The sequence below is a fragment of the Notolepis coatsorum genome (genome assembly GCF_963971535.1).
Source record: "Notolepis coatsorum genome assembly, chromosome: 3".
Taxonomy (NCBI): Eukaryota; Metazoa; Chordata; class Actinopteri; order Aulopiformes; family Paralepididae; genus Notolepis; species Notolepis coatsorum.
In genome coordinates, this window is record NC_140167.1 from 99,195,100 (window position 1) to 99,212,737 (window position 17,638).

Here is a 17,638-nt window from a genome sequence, read left to right on the forward strand (position 1 = left end):
CTGTAGTGATGTTAACACCTGTGTGTATACCTCTCTCTCTGTGTCCTGTAGTGATGTTAACACCTGTGTGTATACCTCTCTCTCTGTGTCCTGTAGTGATGTTAACACCTGTGTGTATACCTCTCTCTGTGTCCTGTAGTGATGTTAACACCTGTGTGTATACCTCTCTCTCTCCGTGTCCTGTAGTGATGTTAACACCTGTGTGTATACCTCTCTCTGTGTCCTGTAGTGATGTTAACACCTGTGTGTATACCTCTCTCTCTGTGTCCTGTAGTGATGTTAACACCTGTGTGTATACCTCTCTCTCTGTGTCCTGTAGTGCTGTTAACAGCTGTGTGTATACTCTTCTCTGTGTCTGTAGTGATGTTAACTGTGTGTATACCTTCTCTCTTGTGTCTGTAGTGATGTTACACTTTATACTCCGTGTCTGTAGTGTGTATACCTTCTTTCTGTATTGATGTCCTGTGTGTTAACTCTCTTCTCGGTGTCCTGTAGTGATGTTGAACACTGTGTGTATACCTCCCCTTACCCCTCTGTGTCCTGTAGTGATGTTAACACCTGTGTGTATACCTCTCTCTCTGTGTCCTGTAGTGATGTTAACAGCTGTGTGTATACCTCTCTCTCTGTGTCCTGTAGTGATGTTAACACCTGTGTGTATACCTCTCTCTCTCTGTGTGTCCTGTAGTGATGTTAACACCTGTGTGTATACCTCTCTCTGTGTCCTGTAGTGATGTTAACAGCTGTGTGTATACCTCTCTCTCTCTGTGTGTCCTGTAGTGATGTTAACAGCTGTGTGTATACCTCTCTCTCTCTGTGTGTCCTGTAGTGATGCTAACACCTGTGTGTATACCTCTCTCTCTGTGTGTCCTGTAGTGATGTTAACACCTGTGTGTATACCTCTCTCTATGTGTGTCCTGTAGTGATGTTAACAGCTGTGTGTATACCTCTCTCTCTGTGTCCTGTAGTGATGTTAACACCTGTGTGTATACCTCTCTGTGTGTCCTGTAGTGATGTTAACACCTGTGTGTATACCTCTCTCTCTGTGTCCTGTAGTGATGTTAACACCTGTGTGTATACCTCTCTCTCTCTGTGTCCTGTAGTGATGCTAACACCTGTGTGTATACCTCTCTCTGTGTCCTGTAGTGATGCTAACAGCTGTGTGTATACCTCTCTCTGTGTCCTGTAGTGATGTTAACAGCTGTGTGTATACCTCTCTCTGTGTGTCCTGTAGTGATGTTAACACCTGTGTGTATACCTCTCTCTGTGTGTCCTGTAGTGATGTTAACACCTGTGTGTATACCTCTCTCTCTGTGTCCTGTAGTGATGTTAACACCTGTGTGTATACCTCTCTCTGTGTCCTGTAGTGATGTTAACAGCTGTGTGTATACCTCTCTCTGTGTGTCCTGTAGTGATGCTAACAGCTGTGTGTATACCTCTCTCTCTGTGTGTCCTGTAGTGATGTTAACAGCTGTGTGTATACCTCTCTCTGTGTCCTGTAGTGATGTTAACACCTGTGTGTATACCTCTCTCTCTGTGTCCTGTAGTGATGTTAACAGCTGTGTGTATACCTCTCTCTGTGTCCTGTAGTGATGTTAACACCTGTGTGTATACCTCTCTCTGTGTGTCCTGTAGTGATGTTAACACCTGTGTGTATACCTCTCTGTGTCCTGTAGTGATGTTAACAGCTGTGTGTATACCTCTCTCTGTGTCCTGTAGTGATGTTAACACCTGTGTGTATACCTCTCTCTGTGTCCTGTAGTGATGTTAACACCTGTGTGTATACCTCTCTCTCTGTGTCCTGTAGTGATGTTAACACCTGTGTGTATACCTCTCTCTCTGTGTCCTGTAGTGATGTTAACACCTGTGTGTATACCTCTCTCTGTGTCCTGTAGTGATGTTAACACCTGTGTGTATACCTCTCTCTCTCTGTGTCCTGTAGTGATGTTAACAGCTGTGTGTATACCTCTCTCTCTGTGTCCTGTAGTGATGTTAACAGCTGTGTGTATACCTCTCTCTGTGTCCTGTAGTGATGTTAACAGCTGTGTGTATACCTCTCTCTGTGTGTCCTGTAGTGATGTTAACACCTGTGTGTATACCTCTCTCTGTGTGTCCTGTAGTGATGTTAACACCTGTGTGTATACCTCTCTCTGTGTCCTGTAGTGATGTTAACAGCTGTGTGTATACCTATCTCTGTGTCCTGTAGTGATGTTAACACCTGTGTGTATACCTCTATCTGTGTCCTGTAGTGATGTTAACACCTGTGTGTATACCTCTCTCTGTGTCCTGTAGTGATGTTAACACCTGTGTGTATACCTCTCTCTGTGTCCTGTAGTGATGTTAACACCTGTGTGTATACCTCTCTCTGTGTCCTGTAGTGATGTTAACACCTGTGTGTATACCTCTCTCTGTGTCCTGTAGTGATGTTAACACCTGTGTGTATACCTCTCTCTGTGTCCTGTAGTGATGTTAACAGCTGTGTGTATACCTCTCTCTCTGTGTCCTGTAGTGATGTTAACAGCTGTGTGTATACCTCTCTCTGTGTCCTGTAGTGATGCTAACACCTGTGTGTATACCTCTCTCTGTGTCCTGTAGTGATGTTAACAGCTGTGTGTATACCTCTCTCTGTGTCCTGTAGTGATGTTAACACCTGTGTGTATACCTCTCTCTGTGTCCTGTAGTGATGTTAACACCTGTGTGTATACCTCTCTCTGTGTCCTGTAGTGATGTTAACAGCTGTGTGTATACCTCTCTCTCTGTGTCCTGTAGTGATGTTAACAGCTGTGTGTATACCTCTCTCTGTGTCCTGTAGTGATGCTAACACCTGTGTGTATACCTCTCTGTGTGTCCTGTAGTGATGTTAACACCTGTGTGTATACCTCTCTCTGTGTCCTGTAGTGATGTTAACACCTGTGTGTATACCTCTCTCTGTGTCCTGTAGTGATGTTAACAGCTGTGTGTATACCTCTCTCTCTGTGTCCTGTAGTGATGTTAACACCTGTGTGTATACCTCTCTCTCTCTGTGTCCTGTAGTGATGTTAACACCTGTGTGTATACCTCTCTCTCTGTGTCCTGTAGTGATGTTAACACCTGTGTGTATACCTCTCTCTGTGTGTCCTGTAGTGATGTTAACACCTGTGTGTATACCTCTCTCTCTGTGTCCTGTAGTGATGTTAACACCTGTGTGTATACCTCTCTCTCTGTGTCCTGTAGTGATGTTAACAGCTGTGTGTATACCTCTCTCTCTGTGTCCTGTAGTGATGTTAACACCTGTGTGTATACCTCTCTCTCTGTGTCCTGTAGTGATGTTAACACCTGTGTGTATACCTCTCTCTGTGTCCTGTAGTGATGCTAACAGCTGTGTGTATACCTCTCTCTCTCTGTGTGTCCTGTAGTGATGTTAACAGCTGTGTGTATACCTCTCTCTGTGTGTCCTGTAGTGATGTTAACACCTGTGTGTATACCTCTCTCTGTGTGTCCTGTAGTGATGTTAACACCTGTGTGTATACCTCTCTCTCTGTGTCCTGTAGTGATGTTAACACCTGTGTGTATACCTCTCTCTGTGTCCTGTAGTGATGTTAACAGCTGTGTGTATACCTCTCTCTGTGTCCTGTAGTGATGTTAACACCTGTGTGTATACCTCTCTCTGTGTCCTGTAGTGATGCTAACAGCTGTGTGTATACCTCTCTCTGTGTCCTGTAGTGATGCTAACACCTGTGTGTATACCTCTCTCTGTGTCCTGTAGTGATGTTAACAGCTGTGTGTATACCTCTCTCTGTGTCCTGTAGTGATGTTAACACCTGTGTGTATACCTCTCTCTGTGTCCTGTAGTGATGTTAACACCTGTGTGTATACCTCTCTCTCTGTGTCCTGTAGTGATGTTAACACCTGTGTGTATACCTCTCTCTGTGTCCTGTAGTGATGTTAACACCTGTGTGTATACCTCTCTCTGTGTCCTGTAGTGATGTTAACACCTGTGTGTATACCTCTCTCTCTGTGTCCTGTAGTGATGTTAACACCTGTGTGTATACCTCTCTCTCTGTGTCCTGTAGTGATGTTAACACCTGTGTGTATACCTCTCTCTCTGTGTCCTGTAGTGATGCTAACAGCTGTGTGTATACCTCTCTCTCTGTGTCCTGTAGTGATGCTAACAGCTGTGTGTATACCTCTCTCTGTGTCCTGTAGTGATGTTAACACCTGTGTGTATACCTCTCTCTCTGTGTCCTGTAGTGATGCTAACAGCTGTGTGTATACCTCTCTCTGTGTCCTGTAGTGATGCTAACAGCTGTGTGTATACCTCTCTCTCTGTGTCCTGTAGTGATGTTAACACCTGTGTGTATACCTCTCTCTGTGTCCTGTAGTGATGTTAACACCTGTGTGTATACCTCTCTCTCTGTGTCCTGTAGTGATGTTAACACCTGTGTGTATACCTCTCTCTGTGTCCTGTAGTGATGCTAACAGCTGTGTGTATACCTCTCTCTGTGTCCTGTAGTGATGCTAACAGCTGTGTGTATACCTCTCTCTCTGTGTCCTGTAGTGATGTTAACACCTGTGTGTATACCTCTCTCTCTGTGTCCTGTAGTGATGTTAACACCTGTGTGTATACCTCTCTCTCTGTGTCCTGTAGTGATGTTAACACCTGTGTGTATACCTCTCTCTCTGTGTCCTGTAGTGATGTTAACACCTGTGTGTATACCTCTCTCTGTGTCCTGTAGTGATGTTAACACCTGTGTGTATACCTCTCTCTGTGTCCTGTAGTGATGTTAACACCTGTGTGTATACCTCTCTCTGTGTGTCCTGTAGTGATGTTAACAGCTGTGTGTATACCTCTCTCTGTGTCCTGTAGTGATGTTAACACCTGTGTGTATACCTCTCTCTCTCTGTGTCCTGTAGTGATGTTAACAGCTGTGTGTATACCTCTCTCTGTGTGTCCTGTAGTGATGTTAACAGCTGTGTGTATACCTCTCTCTGTGTCCTGTAGTGATGTTAACAGCTGTGTGTATACCTCTCTCTCTCTGTGTCCTGTAGTGATGTTAACACCTGTGTGTATACCTCTCTCTGTGTCCTGTAGTGATGCTAACACCTGTGTGTATACCTCTCTCTGTGTGTCCTGTAGTGATGTTAACAGCTGTGTGTATACCTCTCTCTGTGTCCTGTAGTGATGTTAACACCTGTGTGTATACCTCTCTCTCTGTGTCCTGTAGTGATGTTAACACCTGTGTGTATACCTCTCTCTGTGTCCTGTAGTGATGTTAACACCTGTGTGTATACCTCTCTCTGTGTCCTGTAGTGATGCTAACAGCTGTGTGTATACCTCTCTCTGTGTCCTGTAGTGATGTTAACAGCTGTGTGTATACCTCTCTCTCTGTGTCCTGTAGTGATGTTAACACCTGTGTGTATACCTCTCTCTGTGTCCTGTAGTGATGTTAACACCTGTGTGTATACCTCTCTCTCTGTGTCCTGTAGTGATGTTAACACCTGTGTGTATACCTCTCTCTCTGTGTCCTGTAGTGATGTTAACACCTGTGTGTATACCTCTCTCTCTGTGTCCTGTAGTGATGCTAACACCTGTGTGTATACCTCTCTCTCTGTGTCCTGTAGTGATGTTAACACCTGTGTGTATACCTCTCTCTGTGTCCTGTAGTGATGTTAACACCTGTGTGTATACCTCTCTCTGTGTCCTGTAGTGATGTTAACAGCTGTGTGTATACCTCTCTCTGTGTCCTGTAGTGATGTTAACAGCTGTGTGTATACCTCTCTCTCTGTGTCCTGTAGTGATGTTAACACCTGTGTGTATACCTCTCTCTGTGTCCTGTAGTGATGTTAACAGCTGTGTGTATACCTCTCTCTGTGTCCTGTAGTGATGTTAACAGCTGTGTGTATACCTCTCTCTCTGTGTCCTGTAGTGATGTTAACACCTGTGTGTATACCTCTCTCTCTGTGTCCTGTAGTGATGTTAACACCTGTGTGTATACCTCTCTCTCTCTGTGTCCTGTAGTGATGTTAACACCTGTGTGTATACCTCTCTCTGTGTGTCCTGTAGTGATGTTAACACCTGTGTGTATACCTCTCTCTCTCTGTGTGTCCTGTAGTGATGTTAACACCTGTGTGTATACCTCTCTCTGTGTCCTGTAGTGATGTTAACAGCTGTGTGTATACCTCTCTCTGTGTGTCCTGTAGTGATGCTAACAGCTGTGTGTATACCTCTCTCTCTCTGTGTCCTGTAGTGATGTTAACAGCTGTGTGTATACCTCTCTCTCTGTGTCCTGTAGTGATGTTAACACCTGTGTGTATACCTCTCTCTCTGTGTCCTGTAGTGATGCTAACACCTGTGTGTATACCTCTCTCTGTGTCCTGTAGTGATGTTAACACCTGTGTGTATACCTCTCTCTCTGTGTGTCCTGTAGTGATGTTAACACCTGTGTGTATACCTCTCTCTGTGTCCTGTAGTGATGTTAACACCTGTGTGTATACCTCTCTCTGTGTCCTGTAGTGATGTTAACACCTGTGTGTATACCTCTCTCTGTGTCCTGTAGTGATGTTAACACCTGTGTGTATACCTCTCTCTCTCTGTGTCCTGTAGTGATGTTAACAGCTGTGTGTATACCTCTCTCTGTGTGTCCTGTAGTGATGTTAACAGCTGTGTGTATACCTCTCTCTGTGTCCTGTAGTGATGTTAACACCTGTGTGTATACCTCTCTCTGTGTCCTGTAGTGATGTTAACAGCTGTGTGTATACCTCTCTCTCTGTGTCCTGTAGTGATGTTAACACCTGTGTGTATACCTCTCTCTCTGTGTCCTGTAGTGATGTTAACACCTGTGTGTATACCTCTCTCTCTGTGTCCTGTAGTGATGTTAACACCTGTGTGTATACCTCTCTCTCTGTGTCCTGTAGTGATGTTAACACCTGTGTGTATACCTCTCTCTCTGTGTCCTGTAGTGATGTTAACACCTGTGTGTATACCTCTCTCTCTGTGTCCTGTAGTGATGTTAACACCTGTGTGTATACCTCTCTCTCTGTGTCCTGTAGTGATGTTAACACCTGTGTGTATACCTCTCTCTCTCTGTGTCCTGTAGTGATGCTAACAGCTGTGTGTATACCTCTCTCTGTGTCCTGTAGTGATGTTAACAGCTGTGTGTATACCTCTCTCTGTGTCCTGTAGTGATGTTAACAGCTGTGTGTATACCTCTCTCTGTGTCCTGTAGTGATGTTAACACCTGTGTGTATACCTCTCTCTCTGTGTCCTGTAGTGATGTTAACAGCTGTGTGTATACCTCTCTCTGTGTCCTGTAGTGATGTTAACACCTGTGTGTATACCTCTCTCTGTGTCCTGTAGTGATGTTAACAGCTGTGTGTACACCTCTCTCTGTGTCCTGTAGTGATGCTAACAGCTGTGTGTATACCTCTCTCTCTGTGTCCTGTAGTGATGTTAACACCTGTGTGTATACCTCTCTCTGTGTGTCCTGTAGTGATGTTAACAGCTGTGTGTATACCTCTCTCTCTGTGTCCTGTAGTGATGCTAACACCTGTGTGTATACCTCTCTCTGTGTCCTGTAGTGATGTTAACACCTGTGTGTATACCTCTCTCTGTGTCCTGTAGTGATGCTAACACCTGTGTGTATACCTCTCTCTGTGTCCTGTAGTGATGTTAACACCTGTGTGTATACCTCTCTCTGTGTCCTGTAGTGATGCTAACACCTGTGTGTATACCTCTCTCTGTGTCCTGTAGTGATGTTAACAGCTGTGTGTATACCTCTCTCTGTGTCCTGTAGTGATGCTAACACCTGTGTGTATACCTCTCTCTGTGTCCTGTAGTGATGTTAACACCTGTGTGTATACCTCTCTCTCTCTGCGTCCTGTAGTGATGCTAACACCTGTGTGTATACCTCTCTCTGTGTGTCCTGTAGTGATGCTAACAGCTGTGTGTATACCTCTCTCTGTGTCCTGTAGTGATGTTAACAGCTGTGTGTATACCTCTCTCTGTGTCCTGTAGTGATGCTAACACCTGTGTGTATACCTCTCTCTGTGTCCTGTAGTGATGTTAACAGCTGTGTGTATACCTCTCTCTCTGTGTCCTGTAGTGATGTTAACACCTGTGTGTATACCTCTCTCTGTGTCCTGTAGTGATGTTAACACCTGTGTGTATACCTCTCTCTCTCTGCGTCCTGTAGTGATGCTAACACCTGTGTGTATACCTCTCTCTGTGTGTCCTGTAGTGATGCTAACAGCTGTGTGTATACCTCTCTCTGTGTCCTGTAGTGATGCTAACACCTGTGTGTATACCTCTCTCTCTGTGTCCTGTAGTGATGCTAACAGCTGTGTGTATACCTCTCTCTGCGTCCTGTAGTGATGTTAACAGCTATGTTCTCCCAGGCTCTCTTCCTCTCTCCACTTCCAGCGACATCACAGCCCAGGCGACTCCAACACTCCTCAAACACACACTGCCACTTCAGGTCTGCAGGCACTGCATGCATGCCTACCTCACTACACACACGCACACACGCACACACACACACACACACGCACACACAGACACACAGACACACACAGACACACACACACACACACACACAGACACACCACACACACACAGACACACAGACACACAGACACACACACACACACACATTTTAGATGCTTTATTTATGTCCACATAAATACAGAGTACATTAACACTTTCCGTGCCAGCCGTGCCAGTCCTAGATACCCCGTTGAGTGCCAACGCTCTATTCAATGACAGAGCGCTCACATTTGTGAACGCATAAGCTATATCTTAAATTATGGCTATGTGTCTAATACAACTGTTGCGTATATAAATGACTTGTTTGCAGTCAACATTGTCGAAACGGATTGTAATACACAAAACACGTTGTAATTTTTTCGGCCTATTTATGAATCGTTTTTAAATAAACGCTAGATTATCGATAGTATATGTGTACTTATGCACGCTATAGAAGCGGGCTGAAAAATCGATTATCTTATTTCCTGATCAGCACGCACACACTCACAGCCACACACACACATATGGGACACGTTGATATAGGTGAAAACAGCTCTGATTATCCCAAGACTGGTAAAATAGATTCCTTACCTCAGATCAGATGTTCTCCAAAAAGATTATTCCAATTCCTGAACGCCATTCCAAATATCGATCGCGTTTATTGATCCAACGATGGGTGGTCGAAAGACATATTCCACGCTGTTCTTTTTTTTTTTTTTTTTGGTCTTTTTCCCCCTCCATTTTCCTCCGATTTTCTCCCATCCCAATGTTAGTCGTATGCCAATTCCCAGTCCCTTCCTGGTCGCTGCGCACTTACCCCCCACAGTCAGATCATCTGGGAGAGTGGAGGCTACCACGTGCTTCCTCCGACACACGTCCAGCCAATCACCGCTTCTTTTCACCTGGCAGCGCGGATTCTCATCGAGAGGGCGTAGCGTGTGGGAGGACCACACTATCCCCCTCGAGTCCTATCCGCGCTTAGCAGGCGCCCCGACCGAACTGTAGGAGTCGCTGTTTACAACGACCCGGACCCACCCCGCCAGCTTCTCCCACCCTCTAATACAGCCAATTGTATTAGTGCAGACGGCCAGCCAAGCTGGTGACAACCCCGGAGCTGTGAGCTGGATTCGAACAGGCGAATCCAGCTCACAGCTCCGGGGTTGGTGACGAACGCAATCTCCGCTCGGCCACCTAACCGCCTATTCCACGCTGTTCTGATGGTGGGCGATGACTGCAATAGGCTCGGATTACATGCCTGACAAGTAAAATGTGGAATCCGGACTCTTTTTCCCCCATCCATTTCATTCAGTCCAATCCAATGGGGTGCAATACCACCCGGAGAGACGAAACGGGACGGTATTTTCCCTGTTCGAGCTCAGACAGATCCCCACTGGTAACGTGAGGCTAGATTGATGAAAAATGAATGGAAATTGATGATAAAAGAAATAACGATTAACACTTTCACTGCCACACACGAGATATCTCGGGTTTCTGATAGTTATGTTGAAAGCCACTCACAAGATTTCTCTGAATTTTATTTTTTTTTAGCGATCTGAAATCATATTGCATCACGCGAGCCTACCCGAGTATACCCGAGCGCCGCCGGCGATCATATGTGGAAAAAAGCGCCCCCTATCGTCTCCCAGATGACATAAGGGATTTTGGAATGGACTCAATGAAAATGGATGGGGAAAAAAATCCGGTACTCCACATTTTCCAGTCCACTGATCCAGCCGGGGTTACCACAGTTCATTCTGGAGCCTCTCAGCCCCGCGGAATCATGTGTACTACTGTATCACGTTGGATCCATACACTTATCGATTTTTTCGAATGGTGATCAGGAATTGGAATATACCAGTTGGATACCATCTGATGTCAGGTAAGGAATCTATGTTATCAGTGTTAGGATAATCAGACTCATTTTGATGAAGATATAAGCTGTTTTGTGAAATGGGCTCTTTCGGTTTCACTGTAAAAGTCCAAGAGGAAATGAACACGACGATTATCTGTGCGCGGCTCGAATGTGCGTGCGTGCACGTATAATATTGATCATCTAGCGTTTATTTGAAAACGATTCATAAATAGGCCGACAAATATCAACGTTCTGGAATATTCCAGTAAAAGACGATTATCATAGAATGGTCTAGAATTAACTGTTTTTTACCTCAAAACGGGTGCTTTTCAAAATACTCTCAAACGGAAATGAAGCGATAAAAAACCAATCTGCCTTGACAGCACTGACTGGAAAAGGATTCTTTGATAAGCGACGGGCAGATTAGACACATAGCCATAATTTAAAACATAGATTAGGCGATATTAAGCGTAACATTGGCGCCGATGGTGGCATTGAAGCGCTAACTCTGGCGCCACCTCGTGGCACTCAAAGTGTGTATTGAGCTGTACTGTATAGTACCCATTCTGCAATCTGTTAATACAATTTTCATTCAATCAATCACAGTGCAGATTGATTGATTGAATCAATGGGAGCAATGGGCATGAATGCGGGGGACGTCGTTTCTGATTATTTATTACTAATAACAGCGTTTTTAAGTGTAAGCCCTGCTTCCTGTCTAACCTGGTGATCCCTTAGTTTTCTGATGTTGAATTTTCTCTGTGCTCTATTTTCCTCCCTTTTCTTACAGCTAGTTTGAGTCTAAACTCTCCTATCAGCAGGTGATGGTCAGAGTCAATGTCTGCTCCCCTCTTTACCGTAACATCTAAGAGTAGTTTTCTCCATTTTCTTGTTATTGCTATATGGTCGATCTGGTTCTCTGTCTTTAGATCGGGACGTTCCACACTCCAAGACCTAAATAACATCGGAGTGAGCTGGAAAGAAGCAAAGGCCCTGGCCCAGAAGAGAGTGAGATGGAGAGCTCTGGTGGACGCCCTGTGCCCCCCAACGGGGTAAAGAGGATTAAGTCAAGTCAATAACGGCGTTAGCCTCAGTAGCCACATTCGCTGATCGCCTGGTTGGGTATGATAACAAGGCCTGATCAGCGTGTAATTTACGTGAAAAAGATCTTACCTGTGGCCGGTTGGGCTGCAAAAATTATTTCCCAGTTATCGATCGCCATCTGGTAGATCCATATGTCCATTGGCTGATGCTATATTCCTTTACTGCACACTGAATTCAGCTCCCAAAACGTATTCCATGCTACATGCTACACGCATAGATTCACCCTAACAGGAAAGTCCATTCGAGATCCAAAAAAATAAAACACCGTTCTGCTACAGGGAACACTGCATTATCGAGACAGCGCCCCTACGAGGATCTGGCCGGTAATGCACTTTTCCGAATTCCAAGAGTAGGGTAAATCTGCAGTGCCGCTCGGTGACATTGAGTAGGTTATTAAAGTGGAATAAAAGCCAAAACAACCTTGCCACGGACATGTCCGTGGTTGGCCCTCAACCGTTGGATCCGAAACACAGACATGTCCGTGGTTGGCCGGGAATGTGTTAACAACCAGGAAATGCCCAAGAGAATGTATTGTAGTTGAATGCACAAAAACTATAATTTTTTTCACTTAGTTTAGTATACAGTAGTATAGTATAGTTTAGTTTAATTTAGTTGTGTTAACCCTTTATCTGCCGGAGCTTATTCTCATCCTTGTATCCAGTCTGCCAGCTCTATTTGTCTATGGAGATGTTCACCTTCTTTGCAGGGCTATAACTTTTTAAATTGTATTGCTAAATTGACATTAATATGGCCCATTCAACATCAATTATCTATCGTCCAGGATGTAGGAACGTTTTACTTTTTCATTCACACATTCATACAAAAATACGGTTTAGAGTATAAATATGTTTTTATCGTTTTCTGCAGTATTTCATAGAACGTGAGTTATAGCCATTTATGCATATATTAGATCATCAAATGCAGTTTGATAGCGATTGACGCCAGATTAAAAATTTCAATTGTACAAGGTCCTAAACGTCATGACTCATCATCTGCTGGTGACCGGAGGGGGGGGGGGGGGGGTCGTTTATAATGCAATGACCGACGTTAAATGATTCATGTAGTATGGGTGATATATAGATCATAGCAGTTTGTATGGATAATAATAATCAAAAACGCTGAAACTCACCATAGCTTCCTCGTAGCGATGGGGGATGATACTGGAGCAAAAAGATCGCTATTATGGGATGTTGATCTATGCGATCCATTTCCAGGTTGTATAATACTATATACGTCCAAATAATGTTGTTTATTGAGCTATGGCAACGGATCGATTATCCAGTGTGTCCAGATGGAGTCGGACGGAATAGGGGGGACACCAAGCACTTCCGGCCCCACTTCCGGTTTGGCAACTCGCCGATCGGCCACCAGGTGGCGGTATTGAATCGTTGGAGAGTTGAGCGGAGTCCTACAGCACCAGTCAAGGATCCGTGGGTGAAATATGAATACCATGACAGAAATTTGAAATATTGATCTCAAAGACGCTGTAAAACGTCATTGGCAGATTACGCATGGCGAGGAATGACGTCTTAACACGTCATCGGCGGAGAAAGGGTTAATAGAGCAGGAGAGGAAAGAAGCCAAAGATTTGATTAAAAGTCCTCTCCTTCAAGTCATAAAAAGAATGACAGACGTCAATTTGTACGTCTTCCTGGCATTTGTTTTTAATCAAATGCAAATTGTCAATAGAGCAGCTATCTCCCCAGGGTTCAAATGAAAATAACTCCTTAGCATGTCAGTCGGCCCAACTACAACTCTATTTAGTAACTGATTGATGAGGTTCCATGCTGACTATCTTTAGAGGTTTATGTGAATTTGTCTGAAACATATTTATTTGTAGCTTTTACATAATCCTGCACTAATATTATAATCTAAATAGTGCTGTCAGGCGATTACAAAAATGTATCTAATTAATTACAGGATTTGTAATTAATTTATCTAATTAATCGCATTTTAATCTCATAACCATTTTATGCCTGATATTCTATAATCATATTTCAAATGGCATGTGTCCGGATGGCAGAATTCAGTACTGTATCTACAAAACCTTCTGTTTAATCATCTTGCATCTATTAATTTGCTTAGATTTTTCAGGTCTGGTCAATTTGAGCATGGTGTTATTCACAGTCAAAGATTTAAAAAAATGTATTGATATTCTCATTTGGTTCATTACAATTTACTCAAAATAAAATGTTCATTCAATCAATCACCGCGCAGATTGATTGATTGAATGAAAATGTTATTAACAGATTGCAGAATGGGTACAATACAGTACGGCTCAATACACACAATTGTTAAGGGGATGCAGACCAGAGAAAGACTTTCGTCTTGTTTACATCAGGGTCCCCCATTTTCAATTCATAATGTATTGTAAGTAAGGGTGCAACTTGCACCGTGCAATCCATTCTTTGTGGATCTAGCCCACAGTATTTCTGACACTGGGAATACATTCCCTGAGATTCATAGATGTCCCTAGAATCAGATACCAAGAACATGCAAATGGACCATATTAAAAAAAAGTCTGTAAATGTGTATTCTACATTATTTTTTTTTTTTTATTTTTTTCCCCTCCATTTTCCTCCGATTTTCTCCCATCCCAATGTTAGTCGTATGCCAATTCCCATTCCCTTCCTGGTCGCTGCGCACTTACCCCCCACAGTCAGATCATCTGGGAGAGTGGAGGCTACCACGTGCTTCCTCCGACACACGTCCAGCCAATCACCGCTTCTTTTCACCCGGCAGCGCGGATTCTCATTGAGAGGGCGTAGCGTGTGGGAGGACCACACTATCCCCCTCAAGTCCAATCCGCGCTTAGCAGGCGCCCCGACCGAACTGTAGGAGTCGCTGTTTACAATGACCCGGACCCACCCCTCCAGCTTCTCCCACCCTCTAATACAGCCAATTGTATTAGTGCAGACGGCCAGCCAAGCTGGTGACAACCCCGGAGCTGTGAGCTGGATTCGAACAGGCGAATCCAGCTCACAGCTCCGGGGCTGGTGACGAACGCAATCTCCGCTCGGCCACCTAACCGCCTGTGTATTCTACATTCTTATGGAATGAATGAGATACAAAAACAAATTTATTTAAAAAAAAAGAAAAAAAAACGTTTTTTTGTAATTAATTTTGAGTTAATTTTCATAACGCAATAATTTGCTGTGTAATTCATTAATCTAATTAACACGATAAACTGACAGCCCTAAATCGAAATAATTAAGGAATATGTTGTCCATAAGCACAGCAGATTGTTATTGTAGTGTATGAATCAAGGGATAGAAACAAGTTGAATGAAGTAGAAAATCAACAGTACAATTCATCTTTAACCCTTTCACTACAACACTAGACGATTGACCTTCTGTAGTGTGGTAGTGAAAGGGTTAACCCTTTGTCGTGTGGCGGTGAAAGGGTTAGACTTCTGTATTGTCACAGTGAATGGGTTAACCATTTGGTAGTGTGGTAGTGAAAGGGTAAAGGAGGTTAATATTGAAATATTTCCCTTCCTGTGTCTATATTACAACAAGACTGTGCCAGTAAGGCAGCTTTATGTTTGTACATGACAAGGCTTTCGTTTTGTTTACAATGGCAACTTGTTGCCATCTAGTGGTCATAGAATGGTTATTGCAGCTTTAAATCGTGTCTGTTGTAAGAGCGGTAGGTAGTAACTCACAGAGGCTTGGTGTTGTCCTGGTGGTCTGGATCATAGATGTTGGGTTTGGTGTACGTTCCTACTATCTTCAGACCTACTGACCACTCCCCACTAAACAAACCCTCTATACAGTCACCATTAGGTAGAGACAGTACACCCTGAGAGAGAGAGAGAGAGAGAGAGAGAGAGAGAGAGAGAGAGAGAGAGAGAGAGAGAGAGAGAGAGAGAGAGAGAGAGAGAGAGAGAGAGAGAGAGAGAGAGAGAGGCTCGTTATGCTCAGTCTGACATGCGGAGCGCGTATCGTTATACTCAGAGTCATTAGTCATTGATAGGAAGACCTGTGAGGTACCAACGTTGTGTTTCTGGGTGTGTTGGGGGGGGGGGGGGGGGGGGGTACCTTTCCATTGACAGTCCAGTCTTCAATGAACTCTCCTTGGAAAGCTGTGTCATCCTCTGATATCAGCACTCCTGGACCCTGACACACACAAACACACACACACACACACACACCGTTGAGGCCTTTTGAGTGTTTAGAATGCCTGTGTGTAACTTTCGCACAATAGCAGCACCATGTGGCTGTGAAAGGCGACTGCTCAGTGTTTTACAGACAAACATGGAGGACAAGAGAACACGGGAGGGAAAAATGTATTCTTCAAGCAAGGAAACGTCCCCATTTTTCCATTGGTGTTTTTTCATCTGTGTTTAGAAATGAGACCGTTTACATTTACATTTAGTCACTTAGCTGACGCTTTTATCAAAAGCGACTTACAAGTTCTGTACGACAAGTCATCAGGAAGGGCACAACTCTCAGCTGAGAAACAATGTTCATCAAAGTGTTGAGTGCTACAGTGTAGGTTCGTTTATTAGGACAAGTGCATGACAATAAGGTTATAGGGTTAGATATTTTTTTTTCTTTTCTTTTTAATTCAGATAATGTTTGAAGAAGTGCGTCTTTAGTCGACGGCGAAAGTATGGACGGGTTTCGGCTGTCCGAACTGGGGTGGGTAGTTCATTCCACCATTGTGGGGCAAGGACTGAGAATAGCCGACTTCTCTTTGATGACCCTCCCGGAGCTTGGATAGGAGTAGGTCTGAGGCGGCCAGAAGATGCAGAGCGTAGGGGTCTTGAGGGTGTGTAGTTAGAGACCATTGACCGGAGGTAGGCGGAAGCGGTTCCCTTTGCCGCACGGTATGCCAGGTCGAGGACCTTGAAGCGGATCCGTGCAGCAATGGGGAGCCAGTGCAGGTCCCTAAGAAGTGGGGTGACATGGGCCGACTTCGGTAGGTTTGAGATCAGGCGGGCCGCTGCGTTCTGAATGAGTTGAAGAGGCTTAGTGGCAGTGGCCGGGAGGCCAGCGAGCAGTGAGTTGCAGTAGTCGAGGCGGGAGATGACTGTTGATTGGACGAGGAGTTGGGTGGCTTCTTTTGTCAGGAAGGGGCGGATCCTTCTGACATTGCTCAGGAGGAATCTGCAGGTTCTGGTTGTCACTGCGATGTGAGCAGAGAAGTTCAACTGGTCGTCGAGGACAACACCAAGGTTCTTGGTGGTCGGGGACGCGGTCACAGCTGCATTCTCGACTGTGATGGAAAGGTCGGTCAGGGGGGAGGATTTGGCCGGCATGTGGAGCAATTTACATAGTTCTAATAAGTAAATGGTATATTTCTTGTTAGCAAAGAACATATTGTGCTACTGGTCGTGAATGACCAAATGAGCTCATATTAACCCTGTCCCCGCCAATAACGTCACACGACGGGTTTCAAGTTCATGCAAATTCTGCCAATAATGGCGTACAACGTGATTCTGATCAATATATCATATTTTCGCCATGGTATTCATATTTCACTCACGGAGCCTTGTCGGATGCTGTGTGAGCCAGCACAACTCTGCAACGCTTCAAAACTGCCACCTGGTGGCTGATCGGCGAGTTGCAACCGGAAGTGGATCTCTTGTGATCCCGGTGCGTCTCCCTATTCCGTCCGGCCACTCGTTTATCGTCGCGGGACTCAATACACACACCGTGGATATGGATCCGTTGCCATAACTCAATAATCTACATGATTTGGGCGTGTATTAGTAATATACAAACTGGAAATGGATCGCCTCGATCCCCACCACATAACTGGGATCTGTTTGCTCCACTCTCATCGCCCAACGGTACGAGGAGACTGACGTGAGTTTCAGCGTTTTTGTTTATCATTTTCGATACAAACTGCTCTGATCTATATATCACCCATACTACATAAATCATTTAACGTCGGTCACGGAATTATAAACGACCCCCCTCCCCCCCCTCCGTTCACCTGCGCATGATCAGTCATAACGTTTAGGACCATGTACAGTTGAAATTTTAATATAACGTTGATCAGTATCAAACGGCATTTGTAGCGGCAGCATGCCGGCGCCGCTTCCTGGTGTAGACGGGGAGTGAATCCATACGCGCTCAACGTTCAAAGAAATAGTCTTCACACATTAAGCTCCGTTATCAGACACCGATGTGGTGATCCGATTTAATTAGAATAATTAGGTTACATGGGAGGGTTGA

General features: G+C 44.5%; 1 protein-coding gene across 1 annotated transcript in view; it reads right to left on the bottom strand.

Annotated features, from left to right (window-relative positions):
• Window positions 1-17,638, bottom strand: part of LOC311225927 (alsin-like) — a 165,651-nt gene that overhangs the window by 38,753 nt on the left and 109,260 nt on the right. Inside the window, exons 22-24 of the mRNA XM_084311318.1 lie at window positions 15,494-15,571; window positions 15,118-15,254; window positions 8,326-8,481 (exon numbers count right to left, since the gene is read on the bottom strand). Of these exons, the coding sequence (XP_084167444.1) occupies window positions 8,326-8,481; window positions 15,118-15,254; window positions 15,494-15,571 (371 nt within the window). The remainder of the gene's footprint in view (window positions 1-8,325; window positions 8,482-15,117; window positions 15,255-15,493; window positions 15,572-17,638) is intronic.